This window comes from Oncorhynchus mykiss, chromosome 4, assembly GCF_057628025.1.
Source record: "Oncorhynchus mykiss isolate SJ-2025 chromosome 4, ASM5762802v1, whole genome shotgun sequence".
NCBI classification, from domain to species: domain Eukaryota; kingdom Metazoa; phylum Chordata; class Actinopteri; order Salmoniformes; family Salmonidae; genus Oncorhynchus; species Oncorhynchus mykiss.
The window spans coordinates 10,435,416-10,456,286 of record NC_143025.1 but is presented as its reverse complement, the minus strand read 5'-3'; the positions used below and the strand labels follow the sequence as shown (position 1 = coordinate 10,456,286).

Here is a 20,871-nt window from a genome sequence, read left to right as displayed (position 1 = left end):
CAGAGAGACCAAGAGAGTTATATCACACATCTTGAACAGTTAAGAATGTCCAAAATCCGGTCCCTGGATTACCCAAGCCTGTTCAATGACACAAACTTGAATTCCGTTTTTGGAATCTTTGACCCTACCAAATAAGGGCACATCACTTTTGTTTAATACATGGAGGGGGAGTCACGGAAATGGTTCCTTTGATCATTTGCATGGCAATGGCCCAGAAACCATTTGTATGGGAAAAGACAGTGGGACAACTACTTACTGTATCAGATAAGTGCATCAAAAACAAGTGGGGACAATGAGATTCATCCAAAAGTTGGGGGGCATACCGATGATTCTGCCCTATATAAAAGTCTATACATAATCTCTAGTTGAGAGACGCAAGTAACATATCTGACTCAATTACGCAAAATTTTACTTCTGGGTTTCTGAGATTAGCCACCCCAATGTTTACAATATTTCATCACTCCTAAAGAAAAACACTCACTCAACATACTATGCATGATTTTGTTCTGCAGCATTAACCACTCAGGGGATAATGAAGTTTAATGAGTATCCTGAAGGTGTGGCCAAGGGCAAGGTATTGCAGGAAACCGTCGAGAGAGAAGTAAAATCGATCTCTTTTCAGTCAAACATAAACCAGTTACTTATTCACTGGATTAAATGTTTATTATTGTGAGATAATCTGTGATATGATTATCTTTCTGTATTTTTCTTCATTCTTTTACAGAGAAGCTCAGCAACATTTATGTCAAAATAGTGTGTGGTATTTTGATTGATATGTCTGATGGCTACATGAACTCTTCATTAATTAAAGTAATTTCTTTATTTTTTATGTAACTTTTTTTTTTATAACGAGGCAAATCAGTTAAGAACAACTACCAAAAGGCCTCCTGCGGGGACGGGGATTAAAAATAAAATACAAATATAGGACAAAACACACATCACGACAAGAGAGACAACACAACACTACATAAAGAGAGACCTAAGACAACAACACAGCAAGGCAGCAACTCATGACAACACAGCATGGTAGCAACACAACATAACAACAACATGGTAGCAACGCAACATGGCAGCAGCACAAAACATGTTACAAACATTATTGGGCACAGACAATCACACAAAGGACAAGAAGGTAGAGACAACAATACATCACGTAACAGTGAAATTGGGTTAGTGCTACAGGCAGACTTATGTTGTCTGGACCCAGTATGGTCACATTCTTGAATGCAAGTTGTCTCGGCTTGTCCACCATCCATCATGCACTTGTTCGAAAAGTCCTACACAAATCCAAGTACATGTTATCATATAATGATAATTAAGCAAAGCTTCAGTTTTGAAAATATGAATCTCTCTGCCTTCAATAGGTTTTACGTGTACACTATTGTTTTGTGTTTACAGTAACCAGCTGTTGTCAAAAATGTTAGTTCCCTAGTTGTGCAGCGATCTAAGGTCACTGCATCTCAGTGCAAGAGGTGTCACTACAGTCCCTGGTTCGGATCCAGGCTGCATCACATCCAGTTGTGATTGTGCGCCGTCCTACGGGACTCCCAATTGGCCCAGCTTCATCCGGGTTAGGGTTTGGCCGGTGTAGGCCGTCATTGTAAATAAGAATTTGTTCTTAACTGACTTGCCTAGCTTAATAAAAGTTCAATCAAATAAATGCAATACGCTGTGAAACGTTGACATCTTGAATACACCCAGGATGAGTTGGGGGTGTGGTTTGGATGGTGTCATGGCTTCCCCCGTCCACGAAGCTACATCTCTATTGAGCCGAGCGTGAATTAAATGTCCTTTAATTTCGTAAAATAAACACCAACATTTGAAGGACTACACATTCAATACCTTAATCATGGGCACCGTCCACGCGAGGGTAAGGATAACTGCTCAAAATGCAAAGGGTGACAGCATGACCTCTGAGTGCAGTAGCCAATAGCTAGCTTAGTATAGCTAGCTGTCACGTACAGCGAAAGGGGCCCAGTTGGACAGCTTGCCAACTATGGAAACTAGCTGAACTTCAGATACATGAACTGTCGATGTCAGTAAAGGAAATTAACATGATCATAGTTGCAACAACAGCATTGGTGAACGTTGCTCGTGCAACACGTTCACGGATCTTAAATAGTGATCATATAGGTTAGCCCTTGGATCATGACACGAGTCATTGGACGAAGGCGCCTTCTGTAGGAAGGAGTTTTGCTGATATCAGATGTCAATCACCTGAAGCGCAGAACCATGTAAACACGTGCATGAGCTCGGCAAATATGCGTGCGTCTTCTGTATGTATTATTTATGTTGTGTGCATGCTTCTGAACACACTACCAGTGCTTTGTAAAGTTGATGTAATTATACTTTCCTGTGGATATATTGTCTCACATTCCTACAGTCAAAAGGACCAACCGCACGGACAACCGGTAAAGCGCGTTAAAATATGATTTTATTCAACATTCTGTCTTGTAGAGGACGTGAGAGTAAACGTACTGATTCAAACACTAATTTCTGCCTGATGTTGAATTCATCAGTGGTGGAAAAAGTACTCAAAGGTCCTACTTGAGTAAAAGTAAAGATACCTTAATAGAAAATGACTCAAGTAAAAGTGAAAGTCACCCAGTAAAATACTACTTGAGTAAAAGTATTTGGTTTTAAATATTCTTAAGTATCAAAAGTAAATGGAATTGCTCAAATGTACTTAACTATCAAAAGTAAAAGTATAAACCATTTCAAATTCCTTATATTAAGCAAACCAGATGTCACCATCAAAAATAAAAACATTTGATGCATAGCCAGGGGCACACTCCGACATTAATTTATAAACAAAACATTTGTGTTTCGTCAGTCCGCCAGATCAGAGGCAGTAGGGATGACCAGGGATGTTCTCTTGATAAGTGTGTAAATTGGACAATTTTCCTGTCAAAATGTAACAAGTACTTTTGGGTGTCAGGGGAAAATGTATGGAGTAAAAAGTACATTATTTTCTTTAGGAATGTAGTGAAGTAAAAGTTGTATTTTTACTGAAGTACTTTACACCACTGGAATTCAATGCAATTCAACATCTGGTTTCCAGGCAACGATCTAGCATGCTTCCAACACCTATGTATAATTTTAACTTGGGGAAGTGTAGCAGAAGTGTAGTTTTGTTGGATGGAGGCACCCATAGATAGATGGAGACCTTAGACCATAGACCTTCTTTCTCGCTGATGAAAGATAAGGGCTATATGTTTCGAAAGCCATATTGCCAAGCAATGATTATTAACCTAAATGCTAAAACATGGTGTCGGGATTGTAGTTCACGAGGCAGTTGTGGGTCGAAGCTAATGGCTGAGAACGGTCGGGAGAAGGCAGAATGCTGCCTACAGAACTAATGCATGGGGGTGCATCATCAAATCAGACAATCTGATCAGTGTACACCCATGGCAGTTTCTTCCCAGTGTCCGAGATTAGGACCTGGTCCTGGGTAAGCAGTATGTCCTGTGCCTTCGACTCATTGATGTAGAAATCTTCATCCAAATCGAGGATAGTGATCGCTTTTCTGATGTCCAGAAGGGAGAAAAAAGAAAAAACACAAAATAGCAGAATTGGACAGGAGCCTGCAAAACGGCCTCTATACATTTCAGTGCCATTCTCCAGTGCCGCCATGCGCTTGCTTAGATGCTTACAACCACATTCTGAAATCTCCACTAACTTCAACTAATGACATTTTGAAGAATGACTTGCACAAGTTCATCTCAATATGGTATTTACCAACTACCTTTTATCATAATAACCAAACCACTAAAGCCACCTAACTGCCATTTTAGCTTTTGGGTTTTGTACAGATACTTTACAGAACTAGCTTTACAATACAAGAAGTATCCTGGTAAGTCATTGATTCATCACAATCTCTGTTGTGTTGCAGAGTCTTGACCCTCTGCCAATGCAGGGACCTGAGTTGGGGGTTCATGCGGATGACATCGAGACACCAGAAATGGAGCAGGAATCAAAACAAGAGGTTCTTGAAAACAAAGATGTACGGCTCAAGTTGTTTCTTAGTTCATCTTTTCTGTGTGGTTGAATGTAAAAGTGACCTTTTTATTGTTGCCTGTCAATTTTGATTATAACTCCTTTGTATATTTGTCCTATAGGTCATAGTCCAGCATGTTCACATAGATGGTCTGGGAAGAACCAAGGAGGATTGTTTAACATACGAGATTGCTGGTGTCTTCAGAGCAAAGAACTTGATTGACGTGAGTGAATCTATCAATCAGTACAGTAGGATACAGACCACCGATTTTAATGTGTGGAGACGGTATGCAGTGTTTTCCACAAGCACATGGAGTAGCCAGCCAAATAGAAAAAGTAGCCAGCCAGGCTCCCTTGGGCTGGGGGAGGGGTTTAGACAGTAGCCAGCCAGGCTCCCTCGATCTGGGGAGGGGTTTAGACAGTAGCCAGCCAGGCTCCCTCGATCTGGGGAGGGGTTTAGACAGTAGCCAGCCAGGCTCCCTCGATCTGGGGGAGGTTTTTTTTTTTTTTGCAGAACAAGCTCTATTTTGGTGGCCTCATTCTAATGCTAGATTGTATTTTCAACCAGTAACTATCAGGAAATAACACTGATCTACATATTTTACAGTGTTGTTTCATCAGCTGTTGTACAATATTATATAAAACATAGGGAGAAAAAAAATTGAGTGCACTGGGCCTTAAGAATCCTGTAAGAGTCTGCTGACTTCCGTGGGTTTCAAGCTTCCTTTTACTCATTTTCTCAGCTTTGTGCAATACAGGTATCATTGAATAATGAAGCAGGTGTTAAACATGGGCTTTGCTACACAGAAAGCCGCAGTTGACTAGTCTATTGTCAACACTTTGATTAAATCAATAGACCTATATCAATATCTTTGAAATACCATATAAATCATTATCTTTTAAAACTATTCAATCTGTTTTCTTTAATCATATTTTGGACCAGAGTGAGGCTTTCTCCACTTAGCCTATCTTATGTTCCTGCAGTGAGGAGGATTCACCAACTTCATTTAATGTTTTTGATAGTTTATCTCCTGATAATTGCCAAAAAGTCTACCGGTATGCAAATAAGCCAAATTAACAGCTCTCTTACCGATGCAATTCAGTAGGCTACTGATGAGTCACTCATTTTAAATGTCACTGTCTGGCAAGCATGGATGAACTTCATATCAAAATACAAGACAAGGTGTACTTGTCCCGATGCGATACCATGGACAGATAACTACATTGTATGAATGGCAAGAATATATGAGATGGACTTTATTCAGTCAGTTCGACACCTTTTATAAACTAGTCAGTCTTGCTGTTCATCAGTCAAAGCACAGTAAATAGCCTATGTGCCACCACGCCGTGGCTGCTTCAGAAACGTGCCAGGGCCCAACGTTACATTTTTTCCTCACTGGCCAGGACATGGTGTAGTTCTTAAATGCATTCTAGATTAACTTGTGGATTCCATTTATATCTTTGCGTGCAGTTTAAATTAAGTTGCTAACTAGCGCAATTGCTAACTAGCATTAGCGCAATGACTAGAAGTCCATGGGTATCTGCTAACGCTAGTTAGCATTGGCTCGCAAAACTACCTCAAACTTTCTTCTTTCTGGACACAGAGACATACAAATTGTATCCCTTTTAATATCTGACCCGAAAAGAAAGGAATGTGCTAGAAAACAATAGACTAAGTGGATGTTGACTTGTCGTTCCCACATTATATGGGACATGCAAATTCATGTTCTCTAATGAAAGATGTTAACATATATTCATGATTTGTTTTATATCAATAATTGTATTTTTCCATAAAATAATTTTAAATGTTTATCCCCAAAAAATCTTATGTTCTTTTTATTTATTTAAAAAAATGCAATAGATTTAGAATAGTTTTATGGATATAAAAAAAATCATGAATATATGTAAACGGCTTTCCATATGCTCTCACCATACCTGTAAAGAAATTTGACTGCAACCTCAGCGCACACACCCAGGTACCGAGAGTCGGGACACACAGCAGACTGTCAAACCAGCAGTGTTTCCCTGTCTTTGCTCGCTTTGTGATTTACAGGCACATGTCCTGTCAATAGATCGCTAAAAGATGCATATCGTTCATTCTAGCGGGAGAGGGTTCTTCAGACCTTTTTTTTCTGACTAGCCAATTGAAAAGTAGCCTAGTTTATTTCAGTGAGGAAAAAGTACCTTTCTGAAAATGAGTCTAATCGGCTGTATAGCCGACAGCCGGAGCTAGTGGGGAAACGCTGTGTATGGAGACGCTGTGGAGACTGTAGCAAAAGTATAACTTACTTTGTTTATTTATTTATTTTTAATTATTTTTTTGTAGGTCATGAAGAGAGCCCACGAAGCCAGACAGAAGCTCCTCCGTCTTGGTATCTTCAGACAGGTGGAGGTTGTCATTGATACCTCACAAGGTACTGTGGTTAGAAAGATGATCCGTTCTTTATCCGAACAGTATCACTACCAAAGTTTTGCATATTACATTGGGAAAATAATACAAATTAATGGGGAAAGTGGTTAAAACACACGAAAAAATACAAAAATGTAATACATTTTTTTTTAAAAACACTTCCTTTCAGGGGTGGATGCGCTGCCTAACGGACTAGATGTGACGTTTGAAGTGACTGAGCTGAGACGTATGACTGGTAGCTATAACACCATGGTTGGAAATAACGAAGGCAGCATGGTGAGAACTCCTGGGGCTCTATCTCAAGTCATCTTGTCGTGAGTCCTATCTCCTTATCTCCTTCTAAATTGTATTGGAGGAGAAGGACCCAATGTCCCTCCATTTGGACCAGTGTTTTCCAAACTCGGTCCTCGGGTCCCCAAGGGGTGCACGTTTTAACCTAGCCCTACACAGCCGATTCAACTAATCATCAAGCTTTAATAATTTAAAATCAGCTGTGAGGTGCTTGTGGGAAGAACAACAACAACCTGCATCCATTGGGGTCACGAGGATGGAGTTTGGGAAACACTGCCTTGGACCAAATTCTCCAATGTGTTTTGAGAAGGAAGCGAGGAGAGAGGAAATTAGAAATCAAGGACAGATTAATTTATAAAGAGCTATGGTGGTGATTACACATGCTCTAGGAGGTGCCATCCTCCGCTGTGGTCAGGTTTTTGACTAGTTTTCCCCTCCCTCTTACTGCAGGTTCTTGGTCTGAAGCTGCCCAATGTTTTCGGTCGTGCGGAAAAGCTTACATTCCAGTTCTCCTACGGCACCAAAGAGACTTCCTATGGGCTGTCTTTCTTCAAGCCTCAACCTGGTCACTTTGAGCGCAAGTATGAGAACAAAAACCTGCCAATTATATTAGAAGCAGTGCTGTAAATACACAGATTTACATTTAAAGGTGCTACACTGGATTTTTATTTTATACTTTTTTTGATTTGTAATTTCTGAAAATGTTTATAATATATCTGCAGTAATAGTGGAATGATCGTGTTTCACAGTATTACTCAACCCGCCAATCCCGCCGGTGCGGCATCTGAAGGAAAGCTGTTTTTACTTTGTGGCTGTGTTATCTAGTGGAAATCGTGTCAATCGGGCAATGTAGAAATCACTGTGCCATTTCCTGGTTGTAAAAATTCTACGCTGTTCGCTCAATTTCAGTTTATTTGAGAAAACGGCCACGGAATAGTGGAGAGAATCATTGTACCATCTAAATTGCTGTGAAATATATTATCAATTAAGCTGGTGAAACAAAACCGAAAGTAAGAGGCTCAAGCACGAGTCTCTGCCATTGTTGCCTTGGATACGGGGGAGATTTGTTTAGAATGGAGCCTTGTGCTGTTGCAATTCACTTAGCATTTCTCTGAATGTTTTCCTCTGTGTAGCACCTTTAAGTTGTTCATTCTATAGATCCCTGGGGATGGAACACCTTTAAGTTGTTCATTCTATAGATCCCTGGGGATGGAACACCTTTAAGTTGTTCATTCTATAGATCCCTGGGGATGGAACACCTTTAAGTTGTTCATTCTATAGATCCCTGGGGATGGAACACCTTTAAGTTGTTCATTCTATAGATCTCTGGGGATGGAACACCTTTAAGTTGTTCATTCTATAGATCCCTGGGGATGGAACACCTTTAAGTTGTTCATTCTATAGATCCCTGGGGATGGAACACCTTTAAGTTGTTCATTCTATAGATCCCTGGGGATGGAACACCTTTAAGTTGTTCATTCTATAGATCCCTGGGGATGGAACACCTTTAAGTTGTTCATTCTATAGATCTCTGGGGATGGAACACCTTTAAGTTGTTCATTCTATAGATCCCTGGGGATGGAACACCTTTAAGTTGTTCATTCTATAGATCCCTGGGGATGGAACACCTTTAAGTTGTTCATTCTATAGATCCCTGGGGATGGAACACCTTTAAGTTGTTCATTCTATAGATCCCTGGGCTCTTTTTGTTCTTCTTCTAATTGACTTGCTCTTGCTGTTGCAGTTTCGCTGTTAACTTTTACAAAGTCACAGGCCAGTTTCCATGGAGCTCGCTGAGAGAGACTGATCGTGGCGTCTCCACAGAATTCAGTGTAAAGAACATTTTTCCATTCATCCATCTATCATTACTATCGAGTTCTCATTTACTGTTGTTATGCTAACTGCGATGAGTAGAATTGGAACTTCTCATCGATTTTATTTTCAAATTAAATGTAATCCTACTGTAATGCATTTGCAAGTGGTTGATCCTCTCTCTTCTTTCTCCCTCTCTGTTTTGCAAACAGTTCCCTCTTTGGAAGACGAACCACACCCTGAAGTGGGAGGGTGTGTGGCGAGAGCTGGGATGTCTGGCACGTACCGCCTCGTTCGCAGTCCGGGAGGAGAGCGGCCACTCCCTCAAGTCATCACTCTCGGTACCGGGACTTGAGTTTCGCTTCACAATCCCTCACAACTACCCTTTTTTTAGTCCAAGGGATTAAGACATCGTGGTAATACATTGAGGCCCAAACTCCTGTTCTGAGATCTGTACACTTCATTGATGTCAATGGGAAATTTGTGAGAAAAAAAAAAAAAAAAAACTTTGCTAATGTGGATCTCGAGTTAAGATTCGGCCCCACTTAGACACTTGACTTTTTCCTCAACATTTTTCTCTTTTCTCCTTGGCCCTCATAGCATGCCATGGTCATCGACACCAGAAACTCCACAATCCTTCCCAGGAGGGGAGCCTTGCTGAAAATCAACCAGGTGTGTAGGTTAGGTGAACATTACCTGGCCCAGTGTTGTATTCAATGGTAATACCTTAATAAAACCATTTTGCCCAGACCATCTTTGAACCAACAACTCATTCAGCTGATGCGTTGTTGTGATTTTGTAGGAGTTGGCTGGCTACACTGGAGGAGATGCCAGTTTTCTGAAAGAGGACTTTGAGCTCCAATTTAACAAACGTCTTTTCTGGGACTCGGTGAGAAACTAAATCGTCCTATTTATCGAGAAGAAATTTGTGCGAAAAACTTTAGTTACACACATGAATCACAAGTTGGATCTCAATCTGAGTATTGAACTGGTTCTGGACCATCTTTATAGTAAACAAGTTATAACCATCAATCAATCAAATGTATTTATAAAACCCTATTTATGTCAGCAGGTGTCACATTGCTTATATAGAAACCCAGCCTAAAACCCCAAACAGCAAGCCATGCAGATGTAGAAGCACGGCGGCTAGGAAAAACTCCCTAGAAAGAAACCTAGAGAGGAACCAGGCTCTGAGGGGTGGCCAGTTCTCTTCTAGCTGTGCTGGGTGGAGATTATAAAATGACATGGTCGTTAAGGCCAGATAGTTGTTCAAGATGTTAAAATGTTCATAAATGACCAGCAGGTTCAGATAATAATCACAATGGTTGTATAAAGGGGAAACAGGTCAGCACCTCAGGAGTAAATGTCAGTTGGCTTTTCGTAGCCGGGCATTCAGAGTTTGAGACAGCAGGAGAGGGAGAGCCTGAGCCTATGTAAACAGCTTGTTGATGGAGGGTTGACAAATGGTTTTGACCAGGTTGGGAAAAATGTGTGATAAAAGAGCACATTTGTTGAGACCTCGTCCTCGATCTTCCAGGTCCTGTCTGCATCTCTCTGGGGCGGATGCCTCCTGCCCATTGGAGATAAGCCAACTTGCATTGCTGACAGGTAAGACAATACTTCTCTCCGTTTCACAAAACCATAATTGAAACGCAGGGGTGTCGAACATGGCACGCTAGCCGATGTTTAATGTGGCCCTGCCATGTTGTCTTTATACTGTATAGTCAGTCGGGGGTTAAAGTTCGATGGATTTCTGTCATATGGATTCTGGAGAGGTCGTTTTTGAGATCTGTGTAGATCCAAAATAAAAGTCTCTGGTTTGGAGATGACATAGAAAATACACGCTTCAGTGTTAGGCTATGAAATATATTCCCAAATATTTAATGTTCTCTGTTAAGATGTGTGCACTGAACTGACATGCATGATTGTTGCTGACACTGATGTTCAGATGAAGGGAATTAAATGGTCTATAATGGGCCGTGGCGCTCAACTCAGACAGTGGTGTCTAGTCTATTGTAGCTACTGCAGCGTCATTCAAAGCCTCAACTTTCCAGTGCTACTATTTTTCACCATGTCATGTTGTTAACACAAATCAGACAACCAACCTAGTAGAATAGTTGACCTATTGATGGGTTCTGACTTTTTAGATATTAAATATACTTATTCATGTCACCGAGGGAGACGGGGGGGAATGTATAATGTTTACATTCTGTCAGGATATTTTTTTTGTTGGACATCCAGGGATCCTGTGGGGAGGAGTGAGGAATTTGTGGCCGAGGTCAGATGAAGTGAGGAAGAATATAATCTTAGCAACAGATGTATTGGCTGTTTAGATGTGTAAGGAAGGGGCTCAGCATAGGAGAAAGGGTTAAATGCAGGTGCTTGTATGAATATGTTCCTTGTCTTATGCAGCTGTATGACCCAGTGGATGAATAAACTTGGTTTAAGCTTTACTAAGCTTCCCGTGAGTGTGTTAGAACCTAACACCGTTTCCCTGGTTGGTTTGTTGTTGTTGTGTGTTAGAACCTAACACCGTTTCCCTGGTTGGCTTGTTGTTGTGTTTTACAACCTAACACTGTTTCCCTGGTTGGCTTGTTGTTGTGTTTTACAACCTAACACTGTTTCCCTGGTCGGCTTGTTGTTGTTGTGTTTTACAACCTAACACTGTTTCCCTGGTCGGCTTGTTGTTGTGTGTTTGAACCTAACGCTGTTTCTCTGGTCGGCTTGTTGTTGTTGTGTGTTAGAACCTAACGCTGTTGTTGTCGGCTTGTTGTTGTTGTTGTTGTTGTGTGTTAGAACCTAACACTGTTTCTCTGGTCGGCTTGTTGTTGTTGTGTGTTAGAACCTAACACCGTTTCCCTGGTCGGTTTGTTGTTGTTGTGTGTTAGAACCTAACACCGTTTCCCTGGTTGGCTTGTTGTTGTTGTGTGTTAGAACCTAACACCGTTTCCCTGGTTGGCTTGTTGTTGTGTTTTACAACCTAACACCGTTTCCCTGGTTGGCTTGTTGTTGTGTTTTACAACCTAACACTGTTTCCCTGGTCGGCTTGTTGTTGTTGTGTTTTACAACCTAACACTGTTTCCCTGGTCGGCTTGTTGTTGTGTGTTTGAACCTAACGCTGTTTCTCTGGTCGGCTTGTTGTTGTTGTGTGTTAGAACCTAACACTGTTTCTCTGACCGGCTTGTTGTTGTTGTGTGTTAGAACCTAACACTGTTTCTCTGGTCGGCTTGTTGTTGTTGTGTGTTAGAACCTAACACTGTTTCTCTGGTCGGCTTGTTGTTGTTGTGTGTTAGAACCTAACACTGTTTCTCTGGTCGGCTTGTTGTTGTTGTGTGTTAGAACCTAACACTGTTTCTCTGGTCGGCTTGTTGTTGTGTTTTACAACCTAACACTGTTTCCCTGGTCGGCTTGTTGTTGTTGTGTGTTAGAACCTAACACTGTTTCTCTGGTCGGCTTGTTGTTGTTGTGTGTTAGAACCTAACACTGTTTCTCTGGTCGGCTTGTTGTTGTGCGTTCTATATGAAAGGTTTTCCTCTCAAGGTGCATTCAGGTTGTGATGGGGAGGGAAGCATGTACTCTGTCAATGTACAACAATTATTAATGCCATCGCGGGAAAAGCCTTTTTGAAAGCAGTTTTGGCCTTTGTTAAACCAGAGCGGTGTCAGTTTGCTACCATTTTATTTCTTTACTCCTTCAAGTGACACCTTTTTACAGACTCAGTTACAACTGTTTCTCCTTCAGGTGGTGTCATTTAACAGATTTGGTTACAACCAGAGTTTCAAGCATCCTGGCAACAAATCTCAAAGGAGAAATTGGTCTTAAATGGAACAAATATATAATAGTAATTCAAGTGAATAATTAGTCATTATTTATACAGTACCAGTCAAAAGTTGACACAGCTAGTCATTCACCTGTTAATTGAAATGCATTCCAGGTGACTACCTCATGAAGCTGGTTGAGAGAATGCCAAGAGTGTACAAAGCTGTCATCAAGGCAAAGGGTGGCTACTTTATTTTTTTATTTCACCTTTATTTAACCAGGTAGGCTAGTTGAGAACAAGTTCTCATTTGCAACTGCGACCTGGCCAAGATAAAGCAAAGCAGTTCGACACATACAACAACAGAGTTACACATGGAATAAACAAAACAGTCAATAATACAGTAGAACAAAAGAAAACAAAGTCTATATACAGTGAGTGCAAATGAGGTAAGATAAGGGAGTTAAGACAAGAAATAGGCCATGGTGGCGAAGTAATTACAATATAGCAATTAAACACTGGAATGGTAGATGTGCAGAGGATGAATGTGCAAGTAGAGATACTGGGGTGCAAAGGAGCAAGATAAATAAATAAATACTGTATGGGGATGAGGTAGGTAGATAGATGGGCTGTTTACAGATTTGCTATGTACGGGTGCAGTGATCTGTGAGCTGCTCTGACAGCTGGTGCTTAGATCTAGTGAGGGAGATATGAGTCTCCAGCTTCAGAGATTTTTTCAGTTCGTTCCAGTCATTGGCAGCAGAGAACTGGAAGGAAAGACAACCAAAGGAGGAATTGGCTTTGGGGGTGACCAGTGAGATATACCTGCTGGAGCGCGTGCTACGAGTGGGTGCTGCTATGGTGACCAATGAGCTGAGATAAGGCAGGGCTTTACCTAGCAGAGACTTGTAGATAACCTGTAGCCAGTGGGTTTGGCGACGAGTATGAAGCGAGGGCCAACCAACGAGAGCATACAGGTCGCAATGTTGGGTAGTGTATGGGGCTTTGGTGACAAAACGGATGGCACTGTGATAGACTGCATCCAATTTGTTGAGTAGAGTGTTGGAGGCTATTTTATAGATGACATCACCGAAGTCGAGGATCGGTAGGATGGTCAGTTTTACGAGGGTATGTTTGGCAGCATGAGAGAAGGATGCTGCGATATAGGAAGCCAATTCTAGATTTAATTTTGGATTGAAGATGCTTAGTGTGAGTCTGGAAGGAGACTCAGTCTACCCAGACACCTAGGTATTTGTAGTTGTACACGTATTCTAAGTCAGAGCCGTCTAGTGTAATGATGCTGGACGAGCGAGCAGGTGCGGGCAGTGATCGGTTGAATAGCATGCATTTAGTTTTACTTGCGTTTAAGAGCAGTTGGAGGCCACGGAAGGAGAGTTGTATGGCATTGAAGCTCGTCTGGAGGTTTGTTAGCAAGTGTCCAAAGAGGGGCCAGAAGTATATAGAATGGTGTCGTCTGCATAGAGGTGTACTAGAGAATCACCAGCAGCAAGAGCAACATCATTGATGTATACAGAGAAGAGAGTCGGACCGAGGATTGAACCCTGTGGCACCCCCATAGAGACTGCCAGAGGTCCGGACAACAGGACCTCAGAGTTCAGTGTGTTAAATCGATCAGAGAAGTAATTGGTAAACCAGGCGAGGCAATCATTTGAGAAACCAAGGCTGTCGAGTCTGCCAATAAGAATGTGGTGATTGACAGAGTCGAAAGCCTTGGCCAGGTCGATGAATACGGCTGCACAGTAATGTTTCTTATCGATGGTAGTTATGATGTTGTTTAGGACCTTGAGTGTGGCTGAGGTGCACTCATGACCAGCTCTGAAACCAGATTGCATAGCGGAGAAGGTACGGTGGGATTCAAAATGGTCGGTAATCTGTTTAAGATACTTCAAAGTATCTCAAATATAAAATATATTTTTTGGGTTACTATATGATTCCATATGTGTTATTTAATAGTGTTGATGTCTTCACTATTATTCTACAATGTAGAAAATAGTAAAAAAGTAAAGACCCTGGAATGAGTAGGTGTGTCCAAACTTTTGACTGGTACTGTATATTTAAAAATAATAACATTCAGAATGTTGTGTCCAGTAGGGTAAATGCAGATGGACAGACCCCATGCTTCAGCCTATGTACATGTTATAGCCCCTATGCAGCATCAGTTGGCTAGAGGTGATAATGCCTATGACTAATAGAACATCTGACAATATACCATGGACAGGATATATGGTACAAATAATTTAAACATTTTTACCAATATGTTTTTGGGGCTCATTTCTGGAGGTGGAAATTGTTTTAGATGGTGTTTTGAATATATATCTATATATACACTCAAGTCACCAGAACTGAGCTTCTCAGTCCTTCTATATAAAAATGTTTATCCCAGGTCGGACCACAGACCCCCTAAACAAGGGGAGTGGAATTGGCCCAACTCTGTTTTAATACATGTACAAAATGATCCTCTTTCCCTTGAAGCATGATTGTGATGTAGCTGGAATTCTGTTTTTATGGGTTTTTTTTAGAGATTGTTTCTATGGTTTCTACCGATATGTCTCTTTAGGTTCTATCTTGGTGGTCCTACTAGCGTCAGAGGATTCAGTATGTACAGCATCGGCCCACAGAGTGAAGGTGAGATGTTATCCTCTGTCCGTTTGAATGAAGTCCGATTTTTAAAAAAAATTTTAAAATGGTTAACTTTCTCACATCGTGTGGTTTTATTGTCTGAATGACCAGGTGACTACCTGGGAGGTGAGGTGTATTGGGCTGGAGCCGTCCACCTGTATACTCCACTGCCCTTCCGTCCAGGCAAAGGGGGATTCGGAGACCTTTTCAGGACCCACTTCTTCCTCAATGCTGGGAACCTGTGTAACCTCAACTATGGTGTGTGTTTTAAAGATGTAATTGAACCCCACAATCTATGATGTGGAAGTGTCAGATCTTCTGTGATGATAGCTGTAATATCTTTAGAAGCTGAATCTATGTTCAAATTCATCAGTATGAGAAATCCACAGGACTCCATCACAATTATGTATGTATGTATGTATGTAGAGGAGTGGAATGACCTAGTAATATGTAGAGAGCCAATTAGATTTCAACAAAATGTTTCTGGGAATGCTAATCTTATTAGTTTTTAACAACAAAAAAAACGATTTCAGAACTATCTGACATGGTGGGTGTGGAAATCCGCTTTCTTGTGCTTTTGAGGTGTCATGACCCCTCAGGCTGTGGTGTGTATGTGTGTTGCTCCAGGTGACGGGCCTCGAGCACACCTGAGTAAGCTGGCAGAGTGTATCCGCTGGTCCTATGGAGCGGGAATCGTGCTGCGACTCGGAAACATCGCCCGGCTGGAGCTCAACTACTGCATTCCCATGGGCGTCCAGAGTGGAGACAGGTAGCCTATTATCTGCCCTTCCTGTTATCAAACCATGACATGATAGTCCATAGCTTAGAAACTATACTATATGGTTCATATAGTGTATTCGTAAAGTATTCAGACCCCTTCACTGTTACGTTACAGCCTTATTCAAAAATGTAATAAATAAATGTTTTCCATCAATTTACACACTATACCCCATAATGAAGCAAAAACAGGGTTTTAGAAATGTTTGCAAATGTATAAAAAAAAAAAATATAATATTTACATAAGTATTCAGACCCTTGGCTATGAGACTCGAAATTGAGCTCCAGTGCATCCTGTTTCCATTGATCATCCTTGTTTCTACAACTTGATTGGAGTCCACCTGTGGTCAATTTAAATTGTTTGGAGATGATTTGGAAAGGCACACACCTGTCTATATAAGGTCCCATTGTTGACAGTGCATGTCAGAGCAAAAACCAAGCCATGAGGTCGAAGGAAATGTCTGTAGAGCTCCGAGACAGGATTGTGTCAAGGCACAGATCTGGGGAAGGTACCAAAACATTTCTGCAGCATTGACTGTCCCCAAGAACGCAGTGGCCTTGGTCAGGGAGGTGAACAAGAACCCAATGGTCCCTCTGACAGAGCTCCAGAGTTCCTCTGTGGAGATGTGGGAAATCTTCCAGAAGGACAACCATCTCTGCAGCACTCCACCAATCAGGCCTTTATGGTAGAGTGGCCAGACAGAAACACTCAGTAAAAGGCACTTGACAGAAAGGCACCGAAAGGACTCTCAGATCATAAGAAACATTCTCTGGTCTGATGAAACCAAGATTGAACTCTTTCGCCTGAATGCCAAGCGTCATGTCTGGAGGAAACCTAGCACCATCGCTAAGGTGAAGCATGGTGGTGGCAGCATCATGCTGTGGGGATGTTTTTCAGCGGCAGGGACTAGGAGACTAGTCAGGATGGAGGGAATGATGAACGGAGCAAAGTACAGAGAGATCCTTGAAAACCTGCTCCAGAGCGCTCAGACTGGGGCGGCGGTTCACCTTCCAACAGGGCATAGACGCTAAGCACACAGCCAAGACATTGCAGGTGTGGCTTTGGGACAAGTCTCAATGTCCTTGAGTGGCCCAGCCAGAGCCTGGACTTGAACCTGATCGAACATCTCTGGAGAGACCTGAAAATAGCTGCGCAGCAACGCTCCCAATCCAACCTGACAAAGCTTGAGAGGATCTGCAGAGAAGAATGGGAGAAACTCCACAAATACAGGTGTGCCATGCTTGTAGCGTTATACCCAAGAAGACTCGAGGCTGTAATCGCTGCCAAGGGTGCTTCAACAAAGTACTGAGTAAAGGGTCTGAATGCTGAGTGACAAGAAAAAGAATGTGAACCATTTGGAAATACCTGGATTTCTGCATAAATTGGTCATAACATTTGATCTGATCTTCATCTAAGTCACAACAATAGACAAACACAGTCTGCTTAAACTAATATCACACTTATGTCTCTTGAAAACATTGTGTAGAGATTCACAGTGCAGGGTGGGAAAAGCATGTGAAACCTTGGATTTAATAACTGGTTGACCCTCCTTTGGCAGCAATAACCCCAACCAAACGTTTTCTGTAGTTGCGGATCAGACCTGTGCAACAATCAGGAGGAATCTTGGACCATTCTTCTTTACAAAACTGTTTCAGTTCAGCAATATTCTTGCCATGTCTGGTGTGAACAGCTTGAGGTCATGCCACAGCATCTCAATTGGGTTGAGGTCAGGACTCTGACTGGGCCATTCCAGAAGGTGTATTTTCTTTTGTTGAAGAAGCCATTCTGTTGTTGATTTACTTCTGTGTTTTGGGTCGTTGTCCTGTTGCATCACCCAACTTCAGTTGAGCTTCAATTGGCGGACAGATAACCTTACATTCTCCTACAAAATGTCTTGATGATCTTGGGAATTCATTTTTCCATCGATGTTAGCAAGCTGTCCAGGCCCTGAGGCAGCAAAGCAGCCCCAAACCACAATGCTCCCTCCACCATACTTTACAATTGGGATGAGTTTGATGTTGGTGTGCTGTGCCTTTTTTTCTCCACACATAGTGCTGTGTGTTCCTTCCAAACAACTCAACTGTAGTTTCATCTGTCCACAGAATATTTTGCCAGAAGCGCTGTGGAACATGCAGGTGCTCTTTTGCGAACTTCAGACGTGCAGCAATGTTTTTTTTTTTTTGGACAGCAGTGTCTTCTTCCGGGGTGTCCTGACATGAACACCATTCTTGTTTAGTGTTTTGCGTATTGTAGACTCGTCAACGGAGATGTTAGCATGTTCCAGAGATTTCTGTAAGTCTTTAGCTGACACTCTAGCATTCTGCGCTGTCCTCTTGCAGTCATCTTTGCAGGACGGCCACTCCTAGGGAGAGTAGAAACAGTGCTGAACTTTCTCCATTTATAGACAATGTGTCTTACCGTGGACTGATGAACATCAAGGCTTTTAGAGATACTTTTGTAACCCGTTTCAGCTTTATGCAAGTCAACAATTCTTATGTCTTCTGAGATCTCTGATGTAAATGTGATATCTATTTTTGTTTTTTTCTTATGAATTAGCAAAGATTTCGAAAAACCTGTTTTTGCTTTTTCATTATGGGGTAGTGTGTAGATGGACGAGGGGGGGAAAACGATTTAATCCATTGTAGAATAAGGCCTGTAACGTAACAAAAAGGGGTCTGAATGCTTTCCGAATGCACTGGAGATGGTTCACCATAAAGGGCCAACTCAAACCGTACTGGCTTGGTTCATTTATTTTCCTGTGTCATTTCCATAATGGTTTCAGCAAATGTGGTGGTTGTGTAACCAGGCCAGCCCAGTACAGCTAGATGTTTAGCTCAGTATTGTGAAAAGGGTATTGGGTTACTGTTAAGAAATGACACTTTGGTCTTTGTTTGTTTTAGGATATGCGACGGGGTCCAGTTTGGAGCTGGAATCCGATTTCTGTGATGTCGTCCTGTTGTCTTGCTGCATTGAATTGTGGAACACAGGAGTTTGTTTTGTTGGTTTTAGGAAGTGGGAGGTGATCTATAGGGGTCACTTTCAACACAGCGAAGGTTGCTGGGAATTAAATGTCTACTACAACCAAACTATTGTAAGTAAAATGGACAGGGCATCAATGGGGATTTTCCTCCAGTACTAATGAATGATGAGAGCCTCCAGTGCTCAAGATGTTAAAACTAGAGGCCTTCACGGGTTCAAAAAGTTGTACCTGTTCCGAAATGGACCTGGGGGCTTTCCCGTCCGGACCCAATATGCCTACATTTTTTGTTAAATATAGAGACCCGTTCCGAATGGACACGAGGACAACTAGACCCATTCTGCGTAGACCTGGTCGGATCCAGTCCGGATACGAGTGAGGGAATTCACATTAAAGTCAATTTTTAAGCGACCGGAGTTGATAAAGCGAGGGAGAGGTAAGAGCTCTAGCAGGACGTGTCAGCTAGTGACACGGGGAGCAGGGAAGAGGGAGGGAGAGGTAGAGCTCTAGCAGGACATGTCAGCTAGTGACACTGGGAGCAGGGAAGAGGGAGGGAGAAACGGCAACCGACTAAGCCGTCTCGCTCTACGGTAGAGTGAATAGCAGCCTGTGTTATTCTCGTCCTACACAGTTAGAAACAACTTCATTCAGAATATTAAGTAGCAGCCTACCTGTTGGCTCTTTGTAGCCTATCCCTCTCCTTTAACTTCCGTCATTTTAAATTAAATATTCCATTGATATTTCCTAACTTTTGCCACACATGGAGGCTCTATGACTTTAGCCCAGCGTTTTCCAAACTCAGTCCCGGGGACCCTAAGCGGTGCACGTTTTGTTTGTTTGCCTTAGCACTACACAGCTGATTCAAATAATAAAAGTTTTTAATGATGAGTTGATTATTTGAATCAGCTGTGTAGTGCTAAGGCAAACAAACAAAACGTGTACCGCTTAGGGTCCCCGGGACTGAGTTTGGAAAACACTGGTCTAGCCTATTGCTGCTTTGATGACTTATGATTGGCCAACAACAAGCTAGACATGTCACTCTTGTGAAACGAGGAGCAGCTTAAATTATATGATTTCTCTCTCTCTGTACTGCAGCAGATCTGTACGGGTACTTCCAGACAAGTCGGTTTTGGTATTTGGTATTTTATTAGGATCCCCATTAGCTGTTGCAAAAGCAGCAGTTACTCTTCCTGGGGTCCACAAAAAAACATGAAACATTATACAGAACATTAATAGACGAGAACAGCTCAAGGACAGAACTACATACATTTGTTTTTGTTAAAGGCACACGTAGCCTACATATCAATGCATACAGACAAACTATCTAGGTCCAATAGGAGAGAGGCGTGCCGGGTTGCTTTATCTGTTTTTTGAAACCAGGTTTGCGTGTTTATTTGGTCGTTAAAATTACACATACCCGTGACAATCGTATCAGATCCGACCCAGACCTGTGACATTATTTATAATTCTGGATCCGAACCCTCTCGGGTATTCGGTTACGGGTGGATCTGTGAAGACCTCTAGTGGAAACCTAAGAAAGGCAGACATCAGCCATGAGTCAAATATGTCAATGTGGTCTAAATGATTATGCTGATTTAATACATGTTATCATCTACAGTTATTACAGTTACACTGAGTCTCTGTAGCATCCACTTGCCTTCCGATTGATGTCTGGTTTGTGTATTGAAACAACATGGATTAAACCATTTTCAGTGGTGTAAAGTAAATACACAAAAATACTTTGAAGTACTTAAGTCGTTTTTGTATCTGTAATTTACTATTTAGATTTGACAACTTTTAGTTTTACTCTACTACAGTCCTAAAGAAAATATGTACTCTTTACTCCCGTACCCTTTCTCTGACACTCAGACTTACTCGTAACATTCCCGAATGCTTAGCAGGACAGGAAAATGGTCAAATTCATGCACTTATCAAGAGAGTGCGGGTCATCACTACTGCTTCTGATTTGGTGGACTCACTAAACACAAGTGCTTCGTTTGTAAATGATGTCTGATTGTTGGAATGCCCCTGGCTTATCCATACATTGTTTATATATAAATAAATAATCTGGTTTGCTTCACATAAGACATTTGAAATTATAGTTTTCTTTTATAAGTATATTTAATACCAAATACTGTACTTTGAGACTTTTACTCAATTGGTATTTTACTCGGTGACTTTTCAATTTTACTTGAGTCGTCTCAATAATA

At 41.6% G+C, this 20,871-nt stretch overlaps 1 protein-coding gene across 4 annotated transcripts; it reads left to right on the top strand.

The window, feature by feature from the left end:
* Positions 1-1,558: 1,558 nt before the first annotated feature.
* Positions 1,559-20,400, top strand: LOC110521256 (sorting and assembly machinery component 50 homolog A). Of its 4 annotated transcripts, XR_016495084.1 has the most exons (17): positions 1,559-1,870; positions 3,893-4,003; positions 4,119-4,220; positions 6,323-6,410; positions 6,576-6,682; positions 7,148-7,278; positions 8,442-8,529; positions 8,722-8,850; positions 9,110-9,181; positions 9,312-9,398; positions 10,047-10,117; positions 14,845-14,912; positions 15,018-15,164; positions 15,534-15,675; positions 18,585-19,097; positions 19,160-19,448; positions 19,611-20,400. XR_016495084.1 is itself a non-coding variant. In XM_021598710.3 (15 exons), the coding sequence occupies exons 1-15, from the start codon at positions 1,850-1,852 to the stop codon at positions 18,628-18,630; spliced, it is 1,410 nt and encodes a 469-aa protein (XP_021454385.2). In that variant the 5' UTR covers positions 1,559-1,849; the 3' UTR covers positions 18,631-20,400. The 4 variants fall into 4 exon arrangements, 1 of the variants encoding a protein (XP_021454385.2); XR_016495083.1 differs by having other exon boundaries at positions 19,160-20,400; XR_016495082.1 differs by having other exon boundaries at positions 18,585-19,448.
* The last annotated feature ends 471 nt before the right edge of the window (positions 20,401-20,871 follow it).